Source organism: Dermacentor andersoni, chromosome 6 (assembly GCF_023375885.2).
Source record: "Dermacentor andersoni chromosome 6, qqDerAnde1_hic_scaffold, whole genome shotgun sequence".
NCBI lineage: Eukaryota > Metazoa > Arthropoda > Arachnida > Ixodida > Ixodidae > Dermacentor > Dermacentor andersoni.
This window is the reverse complement of record NC_092819.1, coordinates 56,797,546-56,813,998: the sequence shown is the minus strand read 5'-3', so window position 1 is coordinate 56,813,998 and position 16,453 is coordinate 56,797,546. Positions and strand designations below refer to the sequence as shown.

The window sequence follows — 16,453 nt, the reverse complement described above, 5'->3', positions numbered from 1 at the left end:
ATATTGTGTGTGGGTCTTGCATGAGCAAGTATGATAGCTTCCGTGTAGATTTATTCAGCTTAGCGTCATTGTGAAATTAAGGCATGCACACATTTCGGGTACAAGATCGTGCTCGGTGTATGAAGCTATGCAAGTGCATGATTCTTGCGCTCATCTTCAAACATTGCTCTGTTAAAAGATAAAAGTTTGGGAATGCCAAATAAGTAACCCATGTCAGATGGAGAAACATTGGCCAACCAAAGTGTGTCCAGGTTTTCAGGCTTATGTCAGTGCCCTGGTGGCGGAGATCTTTTCGAGTGGTAGTTTTTGAAAGTTCAGGACACATGTTCACTATTCATTGAGCATGCCTTCTTTTCTTCAATCTCTATGTTACCTTTGACAGAATGACATGCTACTTACCAGGCAACTAAAACGACAATGGCTTACAGCAGCTCCATTAATGCAGCTGCTGTAGCATTGATATAACAGCTATATTGCTGTAAAAATGTAAAGGGCATTACTTTACAGACTGCCCGAAAAGAGCACCAAACGCTTCATTGGAGTGTTTGATACAAATATCCCAAAGCAGCAATGAGAGATACCATAGTGAAAGGCCCCGAATCGATATTTACAGTTACACTTCCTTTCTTTCTTTCCTTCCTTTGGGTAGGTGCCACCAGGTTCCCTGGCTTGTATAGCACATAATTTTGATTGAAGTAGTAGCGACCTTGAGCGCACTTATGTTTTTACGTTGGGTTTTTGAAATGTCAGCCAAATGCTTGGTATATGAGTGCTCTTGCAATAAGCCCCTACTGGAATGCAGTTGCAAATGCCCGGAATTGAACCCGCGACTTTGTCCTGAGCAGCGCAACGCCACATCTGCTGAAGCGGTGTAGTTAAACCAACGGCAGCATACTACTGTTGGCTGCAGACCCTTCAGCTGTAGGGTGCGTCCGATTACCCGCTGGATTTAACCCTCCTGGAATAAAATTGCGGCAGCAACGGCGCTTTCACCCACAGTGCACGTGGCTATACTTAAAAACATAGTTTATTCACAGGAGCTTTACTGTACATACAATAACAGCTATCTCGGCATCTTGGTAAAGTACAGGGCACAGAAAGACATGACTTGATTTCTTTACAGCGCTATTTACATTTCCCTGCTGGAAGTGAGTGGATTCCACGTTGGTATTGAAAGTGCACAAAGGAAGCACCAGGCATGACCAGGTCTACAGCTTCAGTATTGTGAGAAGTACCTTACGCTTGACTAGACAAATGCACAAGGCAGTAACTACTACTGATGGCTGAGGACTGCAGCACTTCATGGACTTTAATTATTGAGAGTGATTTATGCATTCTTTCGAAAAATTCTTAATTCACAAATCTCAAAAGCACAAACATCGAAACAGCAGTTGCACTTATCCATGTCACATTAGTGCTGCCCGATAATTCTTTAGCCCCCTAGGCACACCTAATGCAAGAATTTCGCTAAAAAAAAAAACTGTTGCTCTGTAAACAACATAATGGCAAAGGGGAGGCCTAACAGTGCGCCAAGGTGAATGAACTGGCAGCAACGACAGCCCATATTAGCCCATCCTGGATCATTCTTGCAACATCTTGTGCGACAATTCCTTCAGTGTGCACTGTTAACCATCACATGTACATATGCACACACACACACATACATCATGGGCACATGTTACCTTTCATGCGCGCAATTTTTTTGTTATTTACAACATTATTGTAAAACACTGCCCTGCACAACAAACATGCAATGGGTCAATCTCACAAAGAGCTTTATCACTTTGGTAATCTTAGGAACGCAAAATCGGAAGCAGAGCATCAAGAGTTGACATACAGCAATGTTTACGCTACATGGCATGACGCACACAGTAGACATGTACTGGTGGTACATGATTTTGACTCTTGAGAGACTGGCACGTTATGACCACAGCATGGAAATGGCAAGCAAGGTAAAAGTCATCTCTACCACACAAACAATGACATTCTCCTTTTAAGAGTATTGCTCTCGAGATGCCAGAAGTAATGACCATTTTCTAGCCATCACCCGGTGCAAATTCATGACTTCTGCTTTCCAACTTCACACCCACGGTGTCAAATGACACAGGATTTAAAGCTTCTGCCATGGTGCCTCAGCCCACTACAAGTGTGTGCTTTGCTAGCACTTTAGAAGGCGCTGGCTTGCAGTCATTACACATCGCTGAGTATATAAGTAAAAGCATGTGTAACACACACATTCTAGCAGAATGTGTGCATAGTCAATTTGAATGCACAATGGTTGTGACAAGCAGCAAAAGTTTGTGTACTGCAGCGCAAGGCCCGTTTTCCTGACAGCCACTCTTTCCATTCAAAGCCCGAGAGCTGGCTTCGAAGGCAGAATGGTGCTAGGAAGCAAGTCTCAGCCAATATTACTTAAAAGAAAAGCACCTAGTGGCACATTTCCTTTAACTTGGCTTTGCTGTCCTACTGCACATATGTCAAGGCAAGGAAAGCTGCAATGCAATAAAGGACATGTGGCTTGTATTGCGCTTCTTGCCCAAGACAGAATTGTATGAATGGCACTGTGAGAGCAGTGACACTGAAAGTCCATTAGATTCACCGCCACTTTTTGAAGTAGTCAAGGAGGCGCTGCATCTTTACGAGTTGTTTCACCAGTTCAACATGGTGATATCTGCATGTTGCCATTACTCATACACAGTGCAGGCTTCGTGCACAAGTACACAACATTCGCTGTACTTGTTAGAGAGGTAGGGCAGGGCTCTTGCAGGTCATGCCATGCCAGTTCTGCACGAGCAAAAAAAAACTGGCACTGAACTAGCGATTTAGATTCGAATCGGCCTTGAAACATGCAATGCAGTCACTGTTGCCTAAAATGTGAAGACACTCCTTGGCCTTTCAGTCGCTGATCATGTACTTGTGTATTGCGGGTATAGAAGCATAAGGCTGGTTCCACCTTGTGTTTTGAACAATTTTCCAGTTAGATGCAGCATGCAAAATGTAATATCTGCTTACATATACCAGCAAGAATAAAATTTTACCAGGAAATTAATAGGTGCAGGGTATGTGCGAGAAACTAACAAGGCCATGGACAAGAACATAGCATGTTGAGCCATATAAGGCACCTAAAATGGTTGGTAAACAATATGAGATGCTTACAAGTATAAATTTGGGTTTCCTGACACGAATGCACAGTCCCTCTCAAAAGAAGTAAAGCCGCAAGTGGCATGAATACTGGGAGTTCTGATTGCCATGGTCCACCCACGAAACTCCTAGTGTTAGAAATCTCGGCCTGTTGAAGCCGGGGAGCTCTTCTAGTTGTACAGATGCAACAGGAGGTTCGCTAGACACTGCAGAATCAGCTGTGGTCACACACGTTTCTTTTGACGAAGGCCGGGCCCAGTTGCTCAGAAAAATTGAGAGAACATAGGAGCCATCAAAAAAACTTTAAAACTTTTTTTTGCGATCTAAGCATACAGTGGGAAATGGTGTGTGTTTGTTTGTGTGTCCGTGTGTGCAAACTAGGCTGCGTACCTCGGAGTTTCACGTCGTTTGACCGGGCTACAAAAAGGTTGCATTTTCTTATGGTTTCAGAGTTCCAAAAAGTTATGCCAGCAACTGTAACAGCTGTGGTTGATTCAGTTGAATGAGCAGCTTGAACACCCTCAATCATAGACATCAAAAATAAGGTTTGAAAGAATAACAGTATATTTGGTCTTTCCGTTCCAGAACGGTCGTGTAAACAAACCACATGTGAACAATGGAAACGCACTGACATGAGCCAGTTGCGTTTCCTTTTATAGTGGCACCCCCTGTACTCTGGTGCTGCAACTTGCATGTCTTGTTACTCAACCTGGCATTTTTGGGCAAAGTGCGGATGTTGTGATCGCAGTGTATGTAAAGCACCAGTGTTTTTAAAATTATACGTGTCTGGTGACAAGGGTTGTTAAGTGCTCAATGAACTCTCGCAATGTGTGTGTCTTTGATTCAATAAAAGCAACAGAAAATAAAGGAACAATTTGCTTCTATGCAACCGGTCTTCTAGACCGAGATCGTATCACTGGCCGCGAGTTAAAGAGCATAGCTCTATGTTAGTCTTTTGCAGAACAGGAAGCTCTCACATATGGCCTAGTTATATTTCAAGCAGATGTCATTGGAACACAGGCGTCATGAAAGAAAAGCTAGTTTTTGAGTGGCCTAGGCCCACCATGCAGGAAGTGCGGACTGCACTTTAAACCTTGCTGCGAAAAAAATTTCAGCACACTTTTCGATTTCAAGTTGCGCACGTGGGCCGTGATATCGTTTCTGGCATCTACAGACTTGATACTGCGCTTATTTCCAGCACCTCTAAGAAGTTGGACATTATAGCCATGCGGCACTTGTCCACAGTTGCTAAGTAGTCGCTGACCAACATTGCACAAGAAACTGCAGTAGCCATGCTCTGAGCCTACAGCGATGAAACGAGATGCTGTTGAAGGCCGTGGCAGCAGGCAAGCATGAAATTAACTAACGCCTTTTCACAACGCAGGGAGCAATCTTGTGCACCGTAGTCATACACTGAATACCACACTCTGTTCTGGCATCTCCTAAACAAGGGCCGCAGTGGCCGAAAATGTTTTCTGCTTCCGTTCACGGTACACAGTCACCGACCACTGTCCCCCACACAGAGAAGGTGTACCGGCCACCCTCTCGCATCTACGACGGTGACGAAGCCCGCCGCCACAGCGCCCTGGTGTCGCTCCCGCTGGACAACAAGCGTTGGCAGGTGCGCGCCACCTGCTCGCGAGTGGCGTGCCACTGCTGCAGGAGCTGTCATCGCAGCTCGAGGCCGTAGCGGCTCTGCTCCATTTGCAGCGCACCGATGGCAGCCGCCAGGTGCCGGACGTGCCGCACGTTGGAGATGCCCAGGGCCCGCAAGTCCTGCTCTTGCAGCTGGGCGATGCGCGCCAGGTCGCAGAGTCGGGCCTCGAGGAACAGGGGTTCGTACATGGGCAGGCCGAGTGAGACGAGCCAGGGCCGTAGGCCGCCCGAGTAGTCGGCCTCCACACTGGTGCCGTGGCAGGAGTCAGCCAGGAAGTCATTGGGTACCTGGCATGGGGAATGCAGAATTTTAAAGGGACGCCAAAGACAAGTGCTACATTAGCCCCACGGATCCCAAACCCCATTTCACATCAAAGAAAATTAAAACATATTGTTCACATTTGCTTCTGGCCATGGAGAGTATACTGGTACGAATAAAACGGTAAAATTATAATTGTTTAAAGCTTAACGAGTATGGTAATTAATTAATTAATTTGATTAATTATCCACAACTGGAAACTTTTTCCAGCATATCAAAAATGCTAGTATGAGCTCTACATCGGGTTACCAGTGCTTAAATCAGTGTTTTTAGGCATCAAATTCAGCGTATGAAAAAACGATATGCTGGGCTTTGTTTGGATTAAAGAGAGAATGGGTGCCAAGAGAAGGAAAGTGCAGGGGAGAATGGCAGAGCATTAGGTAGTGCAGTGAAATTAAGAAAACTTGAAGGCATAAGATGGGCTCAACTGGCGTAAGACAGGGTGAATGGAGACCACTGGGAGAGACCTTCGTCCAGCAGTGGACATATATAGGCTGATGATGATGACAGAGAAAAAAGTAAATCAGTTTATATCGATAAAGTATTCTTTCAAAGCAATTTCTGTGAATGTTGTGGTAATGGGTTAATTATTAGGAGAAAAAATGAATGTAAAATCCATTCCTTAAATTTCAGACCATGAGTCAGCGTGATGTCACATATTTCAAAGTATATTTTTTTGTATTTGGGTCATAACGGCGCGGTATAAATACTTGAAACTTGCCAAGGCCAGTCTTTGGCTGTTTTAGAATAGAATGTAGTTCATCTTTATTGCGAACTTGTGACCTTGTGCTCAGCAGAACACCATGGCTAGCAACCTACCATTGAAGGTCAGTCAGTAAAGTTTTGAGAATGAAAGAGTCTTCGATTTTTAAACATGGTGCTTTGCATGTAAGGCAGTGTATATGTAGAGCTCTGACATTCCACATACAGTTAATGTTACATTACTCTCCAGGAAACACGGAAGGAACTCACCCCTTGCTTGCCTATGCGATCCAATTCTGTGATGCGAATCTTGTCCAGGGCTTCTGCAGTTTCTGCTATATCCCTTTGAAGTTCCTCGGAGTACCGCTGTACCAAGGCTGGCGGTATGCCACAAAAGCCAATCTGCAAGTCACATAGGAACAGAACAAAACATAATCACTATGCTAATACTTTCACCAAACAGGCAGTCTGTACGTGAAAAAAATCTTAAAAAGTAAACGTGGCCGACTCGAGTACAGTTAACACTGGTGCACACATCCTTTCATTTGAAAGTTGAGCAAATACAGAGGTGCCTCCATTACACTTTCTGTGTCACAAATGCACAACTGCCAGCACTATGCTACACAATTTCATTGCACATGCAAAACATGAAGAAAGTACAGAAAGCCCTCCCCACACGCATAAGCGTGCATTTATTTTTCATCATGTCTGCAACTGGTTGCGGACAGGCTCCTGAATATACATCGCACCTATACAGTAAATGTGCCGTTGCGACATCTTTCTTTAATGCATTGTATACAGTGTAACAGAAATAACTTACTTGATACCCTTATACGACTTTGCCTGTTTTGTGTCATACCATGCATCCGATGAAAAGTGATACTGACCACCAAACACTTGCATTCTTTTATGTATCAGTGCTCGCATAAGAGCAAAGTAGAATGAAAGAATAAACAGGTCAGAATTTCTGTTCTGCTTTGACTGTGTCTCTGCTTTGCCATGAGTCATCAACTAGACACACCGCAGAACTGGTAGTGAATTCATAAGTTGCCAAGTATACTATCGGCGCTAAAGCAGCTTTATACTTAAAATGTGGTAGCCAAGCATTACTTCCGTTTGTCCGAAGTCCACATGACGAGCACAGCTCTGCAGAGGGAGCTCACCTTGTCTGTGTAAGGCTCCTGGCATAGGTCAATGCCTTCCGCAGCTAGCTTGTGTTCAATGCACATGTGCAGGGATAGCGCCGCCGCTGCTGCTGTCTCCTCAACATTGTGTAGGCTTCCCTTCCTATCACTGGCCTTGCGAGGGTCGTGGGAGTCCCTTCGAAGGAGGGCCGATGCCTTCACCTTCCGAGCAAAGCTCGAGCCGTAAGACGTTTTTGCAGGAGACTCGGCCAGCGTCTCGTCATCAAAGGAAGCGGAACGACTGTCGTCATCGCCTCCGTTGCCACTCAACTTGCGGAATACGTTCTGCAGGCTCTTCGGAATGTGATTTCGTATGCAGTCAGCCGAAGCTCGACGCAGCTCGAACCGCTCAACGGCCGCACTGACGATCGACGGAGGAAGCGGGGGGGTGTTGGTTCCGTTGAATGCCCTCTCTTTCGTGTCGTCACACCTTGTTGCAAAAGCGGGTGGGCTATCCGGTTCAGGCACGGGGATGTTCATTGGGAAACGCAAGAGGTTGCTTCCATTGTTCAAGGAAGAGTCACCGTCGCTGGTCACTGTGAATGCCTTTCGGTCATTCTGGAATGCGCTGGGCACGCTGTCGAGATCATTGATTACACTGTCTAGAGCTAGGTCTGCATCCCCTTCCTTGACAGGTGGAAGTTCGGGGCAGGCAGGCACCTCCGAGTACTCACCGAGGACTTCACCTGAAATTTGCAATACAAGCTCAATTAATTTATGTGACCGTTTCTCACAAACTGTGCAGATGCTCTCTGCTTCTCTGCCTTATAGCAGTGTGTCACATCTGCAGTTTTGATTACGATTGAGCCCAACCTGGATTGAGTGCGGCTACGTGGGAATTTTCTATTGCGGCTTTCCTCAATCCAAATCAGTTCAATCTTGATTCGTGCATTGTGATTGAGCTTTTTGACAGCAATCTGAGGCCAATGTCTGCACTATGACTTTTACTACATACGAAGTGAACTTGTCAAGTGTGTTTGTGTTCACTTAGCAACACCTGGTGTGCTGGAGCTCACCCAATACCATACGGATTTTTTTAGCCATGCAGAAGTTATCACTGTTCATCGCGATAGAAAAATCTCATCACAATGAACAAACCCAACTTTTCATAGCTGCCCTTCAGCACAGTAACGACTAATACTACTGACATCGTAAAATCGATTTGTTACGATTGGATGTTTGTGTTTTCATTTGTGCAACCTGTGCGAGTTCCAAAATTTTGGAACAAGCAGGTTAGCTTTCTGAACACAATGCAAAGAGATCAACTTGTATTCAACTTTATCTGCAAGTACAAGACTCAAAGCTGATATAAACGAAAATGCAGGAATCGTGTTGTAAAAACCTGATTGCAACTGGGCACAGTTGCGATCTAAAGTGCCTGTATGACACTTGTATTACAGTTCACTAAGAAAGTTCAAAATATTATTACTCCAGCCAACTTGCATTAACAGTAAGCTTAACTGTGTTCCTTCTTTCCTTGTATAACTGCTCAGTCTTCTATGGTAAAGAATGATTAGTTGTTGCGTCTAACAGCATCACAAGGATTCCCAACCCATATGGCTACTTAGAGTACTGAATGCAAAGAAAGGAACTAAAGTTCATATCTACTCAATTACCCAAATATCTAGGGTTAATGAGTAATCAACATATGAAATAGCCATTCAGAACTCATTCATAATGAAATTGCATCCAACAAGAAAATGCGTTAGTTATATGCAATATTAATTATAAGCATACACACTGACAGCAATGTAAAAATATTCAAATTTTGTTATATTATTGTATACTTCGCTATATCTGAAAATGCACTGTATTTGTGTTCGCTGCATTAAAATTCCACTGTATTGACTGTGTTTATCGAATAAACGCATTCAAGTCATAATTGCATGGATAACTCTTCAAGGAAGGCATGGTGTCTGCTTAGTTCTTTTTCAGTGATAAAAGAGGCTCGAAATTTCCAACATGCGAGAACGGCTGACTGGGCATTTTCTTGCTAGGGTGATGCTACTTTCAATCACGGTGTAAACGAGCAAGCTTAATTGCTGACCTAGCCCAGCAGCCTCCATGAAATGAGAGAAGACCAATTTTGGCACAGGTTACTGTGTTCTTGTCATATGAACTGGCAAATAACATTGCAGTGGGGATGCATACATGCTTCCGCAGTCCATTTCTATCATAACCCGCTGAAAATGATTATGCTTTCCTTAAACACTGGCTGGGAATGTTACCATTTTGGAAACAGAACCTGCACAATGTGAAAACAGAGGACATAGTAAGGGGATAGGGGATATGCCCAGCATCGTGCATGTGACCCCTTTTCATCGCCTAAGGTTTTGCACCGTACAAGTTGTGTTTCCCAAACGGTGTTCCTAGTAACTCAAACCGCACCTCCCGAAACCTACCATCATGTTCGAGAAGTGCTTCGGCAGCCCTGAGGATTTGCAACTGGTGGTCTTCATTATTGATTCCCAAGCTCTCCAGGTCTTCCTTTGTTATTTCCTTGAAGGTGTCGAGATCTTGGTAGCCATGCAGCATGAATACGTTGACATAATTCTAGAAAATAGTGGCAATGCTCGAGTTAAAATGACTGCCCAAGCACGCATCTAGCAAAGGTTTATGGGCTGAAGTACAGCACTGAAAGTGTACAGTCGCGAGCAAAAGTTTGGAAACCAAAGGTGTTGCTTTTTTTTTTTTTTGCAGACTGGGAATTTTAGCTGAAATCAAGAGTGCACTCCTACATGCGCATGTTTGACCAATACAACGTATTCAACCAATTCCAGGCCGCGGAGCTGCACTTGAATATGTATAAGTTTCTTTTGCTGATGCCATGGTCTCCAAACTTTTGCTTGCAGCTGTACATCTGTAGTTGTACAGCAAATGAAAAATTATACAGCATTTCTATTTTTATTACAATACTAATTGTTTCTGTGAGAACAATGAAAAATGTTGGTAAAGTGCCATTGTTTGACTACACACCAGAAAGAAGACTATGAAAATAAATTAAGGTTATCCACTCAGAAGGGTTTGGGTGGGAGCTAGTTGGTACAGATCATTCATATTTAAAACAGTGCCAAAAAAACGCGGACAAGGGAGGACACGGGACAAGTGCTGTCGTGTGTCCCCCCTTGTCCATGTTTTTTTGGCGCTGTTTTAAAAATGAACAAGGTTATTCAGTTTGCGCTTAAGAGACACTAATTCAACAATCATAGCAGCTACAACTAAGCTAATGCTACAAAGCAGTGCTTCGCTGCACGTAATCGCAAAACATTGACAATGCCTTCCTAGATGTCTTACCTGTAGGGAAAACATTCCGAGCAACTCCTCCAGGGATTCAGGCCTCTTCTCTAGCTTCGGTACACTCGGGAACCTTCGCTTTCGTGGTTTTGTTTCCGTCGGAATTTCTTCTACGTTAATGAACTTGAAATGGCCCACCTTCTTGTTCGCAACACCAACCCATGTGCCTGTTGTGTTCTTAGACAGGATGTCTATAATATCCCCTTTCTGCAAACGAAAAAAAAAAGGGAATGAAGACATAATCTATGATTTAGCCAAGCTATGAAAACCAGTTGAGGGTTTCCATTATTCAGACACATAGAGACTGTCTGAATAATGTACTACGGGTGCAAAGTATGTATGAGAAGATGGTTCAAACTTGCCATTGACACCAAAATTCTCTTTGCATTTGTCTAGGTTCTTCACTTCATTGTCACCAAACCCTCAGTCACCTATCTAAAACACTTAATCTGAAGTATCGGTTTCCAAGTTGACACAGGAGATGAACCGCCATATATGCTTTCCTAGTCATCTCATATGCAGACTTGGACCTCACTGCCTTCTTGAATGTTACCAAATAATTTCTTTTTGGAGTGGGACAACAGTTTATGGCCACTTCTCATTTGATACAAAAGAGAAATAAGCGCTGCCTGTGGTCAGCCATCATGCAGGCACTTCCGTTTCTCCGGCAGGTGGACGCCGTGATACGTGAGAACCCTGAAAAGTAAATTGTCACCTTTGTCGAGTAGCTTCAAGTGGCGGACTCAACAGCCAAGCTTTATGCGCACAATGTAATAATGTGCCATTCCTAACCAATGGATTTGCTCACTACCCACAGGGCCTGCACTAAACAAATGAATGAATTGTACTGAAGGCACTGGGCAGTGGGCATGGTGCTGGTGCGCTTGTGCAAAAGAAGAAGACGACGAGAAGTGCTTGCTTCCCTGTTACGATATAGCGCTGACCTGTTTTAAGCCTAGCGCTACAACCTATAACTAGTGACCCTTTTGCTAGGTGAACACCCCCGTTGCAGAATATTTGATGTTTAATGGCGCAAGGGCCAGATGTGGCCAAAGAGCGCCATGCTAATGATTAATGAGTTCGCAGTGCCTGATGGGTTTTATGGTCTTAATGTGCCGTGGCTGTAAAGGGGCCTAAAAGAGCTGATGCAAATTCCATAAAATGTACAAGTAATAAAATTATGGGAATGACTATTGGCGTGTACTATGAACATAAAAATGTATTGAGAAAAGATGATGCAATATATAAAATATGTGATTGTCTAGATGTATAATATTGTCTAGAGCACTACTGCCTCACCGGGGCCCTTGAAACGCAAGGGTCTAGAGGCATGTGCTATACAGAGAATCTATCCTAGCGATATCCTCTGGAAAGAGGATGCGCTAAGAAATGAATGGGCTTGTAACATGTAGTACAACATCTTTTAAGAAAGCGGGGATTGCTTTGGTATTAAAAAGCGGTTCTTCACCAAGAAACATAGCCGGATGCAGGGGAATACTATGGCGGTATGCAAACGGGAAATGTTTCCTCCTATCTCTTTCGGCTTCCCGGCACTCCAGGAAGACATGGAGGACGGTCAGCCGGTCGCCACATCTACCACAGGTTGCACTAAACAAGAGTGGATGGCTATGAACACCTGCGGGCACGTCACACTTGATGCGGAGTCCCTAGTTAATTTACTAACATTACTCACTATGCTGGTACGTATGGGCAGTGCCACTGACAGGAACACTAAATAGTAGCCACATAAAGTTAAGACCTCGCTAAAAGCTGCTGTTGTGAAAGCGGTGCCTGACTTTAACACATACTATGTGGTCTCAGCATGCTTCCTTTATTGAAGTAGAAATCCGTCAATAATTGAAGCCAGAAATGATTTATATTCAACACGCAAAAGAAAAGTGGCAGAAGAAAATGTAAAAAATTTAGGACGAATGTTTCGATTCTTCTCCGAATGTTTTGATTCTTCTCTGAAATATTGTTGCTAATATTGAAGTTGTCATTATGCTTTCAAATACCTTGCACACCCAGTACCAGGTCAGCTGGAAGGCTACAACATACATGGATCTTAAGAGGGAATAAATTTATGTTACCTGAACGGTTATTCAAACCAAATTACAAGGGACCAATCAGACCCCCATGACATTAGCATACAAGCAGCTGCCTGATGCATTGCACTGTGATACGAACATCGCCCTATACGCTCAGGTTGCAATTGCCTTTAAAAGGCAAATGCTGCAACATGTTTTCAAAGCTACTAACTACAAACTAACTTTCCTCCACTAAGTTTCCATGCTAAATAACAAGAAAGCAGCCCTGTGCAGATTTACAGCTGTCACAGTGATAACTGAGGCACCTTATCAGATTGTCATGCATACTTACGTGTCTTTATCAAACTTATGGTTGTGGTTAAATTGTGGTGACCTTTGAATGGACAAATCTTTGTGACCACTGTGCCTGCACATCAATCTGGGCTGCTGATAAAGTTTTACTGTCCACCGCACCATTTCAAGCCAATGTTCGATAACTTAATTTGAGTGGCTGATTTCGACTGACCACTACTTTAACTTCATAATGAGCTAGGAAAGTGGCCATAACAAATATTTATTGCAATAAGAAAAAAAAAAAAATACTGGGGTGCTACCAACCTTGAATGCAAGGCCATCCTTGTCATAAGGAGAAGGTACACAGTCCACGAGGGCACGTGCACGGCCAACGAAAGGGCCGAAGCATTGTGGGTTGCACTCTTCTTCGCCGATGGAGGAAGAGCTCCTGTTGCTGCTGGTGGGAGTGTGTGCCTGTATGCCTGGAAGAAGAAAAAGTGGTGCTGTATTACTTTGAACAAACTGTCAAAACCTCAATGTTCTGAGCCTATATGTTAGTATTACCAGTAGACCTTTCTTTTCAAGGATAACTGTGCGTTTGGTAGTGTGCCATTGAAACATGGTGTTCTGGTAAACTTTATTTCGCTGCATCCGGACACCAATAAAAAAGACGGATGTGTACAACAGAATAATAAACGGCTAGTGCAGGCTCGAAATAATGAGGGCATAGTGAATTTCGTTAGCTTTTGGCAGCAAGCTAGGCAGCTACAATCTTATTCTACAGAATCTTTTTTAACGTGCCCTTCTAAGAATCGTGAAAATTAATTGGTCAACTTCATTTTTATCATTTTCAGAAACTTCAGGTCAGTTCATCTGTCCACAAGTTGAGGTGAAATCAGAGCAAATGCAGTGAGGTGCCAAGACAGGACTAGAATAAATTAATGCTTTGAAACATTTGTGCGGTAAAAAAAAACTGACTGAAGGAGATGGAAAACTTACACCAAAAATCATTTTAACACCTAAACAGAGAACACAGTGCTGTGGCAGAACACTGCTAGCTTTTTGATCACCAGATTAGCCCCGACGGTGCTGCCGTCTTGGACAGAGAGAACAACCACAGGCTGTGGCTCCTTTTGGAATCCTGGCACATCCAGAAGATGCCGGGTAACATCGATCGTTTGTCAGGAACACTTCCCACCGTTTATGCTCAATGTCTACAAAAAGTGTCTGCACACCTGTCAAAGTGCCAAAAATGCATATAAGCATTGCTGCACCTCATGCCATCTCACCCCTGAAGAAGGAGCTGGTCGGGCTCTGAAACGTCAGGTTTTTAAAAATAAATTTTGGTTGGAGCTTCCCTTCCCTGTGATTCAGTTGTCCCCAACTGCACATGTCTGCCGAATGTTTACCTACCTTTGATGAAAACACTGAATTTATCGCTATCATTTCATTGCTGATTTTTATGTACACTCTCTGCCAATGTGAAAGGCAACCGTGTTAAAACAGCGATTCTTGCAGACATGCAAGTCATAACTTCCCTCACTGCTATTTGTTATGTTGTTCTCCTGTTGAATTCCACTCATGGAACTTCTTGTTACAGGCATGCACAAGGAAAATTATGGGCTTTTAAGGCATCCTGAACCATTGAAAAAACTTAGTAAAAAACATAGGCTTATTAAAAAAAAACACACACACAGTCCATGGATAGCATATGCTGCTGTGAACATCTCAGCCACATTTTGTAGTCGTGTGCAGCCCGTGGAGGTCACAAGCTGAGCACTAAGTCACCTTTTTCTCAAATGCTCTCTTTTCAACAGAAGCCTGTTCCTCACGGTGTTCAGGATGCTTTATTTTGTAATATAGCAGATTCCCATATGCAGCTGCCATTGGCCAATAAGCTGACATCAATCAAGAAGGGTGTTTGTTTGGATCAGGACACTTCTTCCTACTGTTACTGCGCATATTTTTTTATGCAATTTCATAAACAGGCTGAAATAAGCGAAAATCTGCTTCACATTTCTATAATAATTACATACTTCTGGAAGAAGCTGACAATCATCTGCTCACGCTCAGCTGTGGCTGACTGCGTAGGAATTAAACTTCGGCCATCCTGCTTATCGGCGTAGCAGCTGTCAGGTCCCTCTAATTTCAAGTAGTTTTGAACACTCAACTAGCCCCACAGCACGCAGAACTTAAGGTCACGCCACATGCACGCTTGCCAGCACGCGCTCACTCCTGGCCGCTCCTCGTTAGACACCTTGGCAGACTTCGCTTCCTATTGAGCCATTGATGGCGCTTCAAAATGCACAAGTTGGATGTGCCTGCTATCCATTCGTCAAGCTGGTCCAGGACAAAGCCGGTCTGCACCATGTAGCACGGCCAGACAGGAGCATGCGAGTGTGAGCGCGCACTTGAAGCCCAATCGTGCACAAAGCAAACACTGCGCACAAACACTGCAGTTGCATGTAGCTGCTGCCTGCTATGTAGCGTGGATACCGAGGCCGCTGCGAGGTACCACGACGAGTCTGCTGGCTGAGCGAACTGTGGCTCGCTGAGGGCGACCGCATTTGGCACACTGCAGGTGCCAAAATTGGAAATAGTGGCGTCTATGTGAACTTCCAAAATCAAATTTGAACTGTGCGCTGCGGTGACGTTCAGTAGGAGGAGAGTTGTCGGCACACTCTGCTCCGCCGTAGCCATCACAGTGCAAATAATTGAAGAAGGAATGAAAGCAACGCGAAGGGGATGTTTGATCGCCAATAACTCCGCTTCTGCTGAACACATCGAAATACTTTTTGTGGCAAAGTATTTCTGAAATAGGCCACTTTAACTTCAATTTCAATTCTTGACTTAGGTAGGTAAAAAATGGTTCAGGGCCCCTTTACCACATGTTTTTTTTATTGCGATAGCAATTATATGGTCACTCCAGGTGACCATATAATTGAAGGCTATCTGCGATGGGCACAGATTCTAGGCACAGCGACAGCCGATAGCTTCATGTGCGCTATGTTCTCACCACTTAGTTTCTGTTGAAACGAGAGGCAGTACAAAAGTCAATTCGCTCGGTCCTGCTGCTGCGCTTCCTCACACTCCAATGTTAGGCCAGCGAGTTTCCGGGGTCATTGAGTGAGATGTGTTCATATCTGATTGCGCACGCATGATGCTATGCTTGTTAATTTAGCTAGTAAACGAATGTTTACAAGTTTATACGGCCGACTAAACTACTATCCTTACTTCATATGCCCATCTACTAATTTGCTATTGCAATCGATGCCTCACCTTTTGCGCAAAACTGCGACTCTTTTTAATCACAAAGAATTCTTATGTGCAGGTTGCATAATTTTAGTCCTCGAGCTGGATTTCTCAAAAAGGCAGACATCACTTGTGCGAGAAATAAAAATGCATAATAGACTAATTAATAGGATTTCACTAGTTAAATTCTTGTGTATTTATATTACAGCACATGCTGCAAGTTATAAGTTGTAGTTGGCTAGTTTGCAAGTCATATCCACTAAAAACGAATTCAGAGGATGACACCAGTTATGAGATAAGCGTCATCAAACCTGCAGCAAAACTGCACTGTTACATTATTTATTTCAACCAAATGCCAATTTATACACTGAAGCACCAATTTATTTTGTCACGCACACTGGGAATGAATTTCGCTACAGGTGTCATACTAAAAATTTGTTTCGAGTGGATGCGCCTTGGTAACTCATACGCTACAATTTTAAAATTTCAATATGTGCCCTAAAGTAATAAGTTAATTGAATGAGTGAAATTTAATTAATTAAATGTTTATGCATTTTGACTTCTCTTGCAAGTAATGTCCATCT

General features: G+C 43.6%; 1 protein-coding gene across 3 annotated transcripts in view; it reads right to left on the bottom strand.

Annotated features, from left to right (window-relative positions):
• Positions 1-1,009: 1,009 nt before the first annotated feature.
• Positions 1,010-16,453, bottom strand: part of LOC126522826 (uncharacterized) — a 307,678-nt gene continuing 292,234 nt past the window's right edge. For all 3 annotated transcript variants that reach the window (XM_050171653.3, XM_050171654.3, XM_050171655.3), the window contains 6 exons: positions 12,942-13,099; positions 10,297-10,503; positions 9,405-9,555; positions 6,982-7,688; positions 6,089-6,220; positions 1,010-5,085 (listed from right to left, as the gene is read on the bottom strand). In XM_050171653.3, the coding sequence (XP_050027610.1) occupies positions 4,810-5,085; positions 6,089-6,220; positions 6,982-7,688; positions 9,405-9,555; positions 10,297-10,503; positions 12,942-13,099 (1,631 nt within the window). In that variant the 3' untranslated portion in view covers positions 1,010-4,809. The remainder of the gene's footprint in view (positions 5,086-6,088; positions 6,221-6,981; positions 7,689-9,404; positions 9,556-10,296; positions 10,504-12,941; positions 13,100-16,453) is intronic.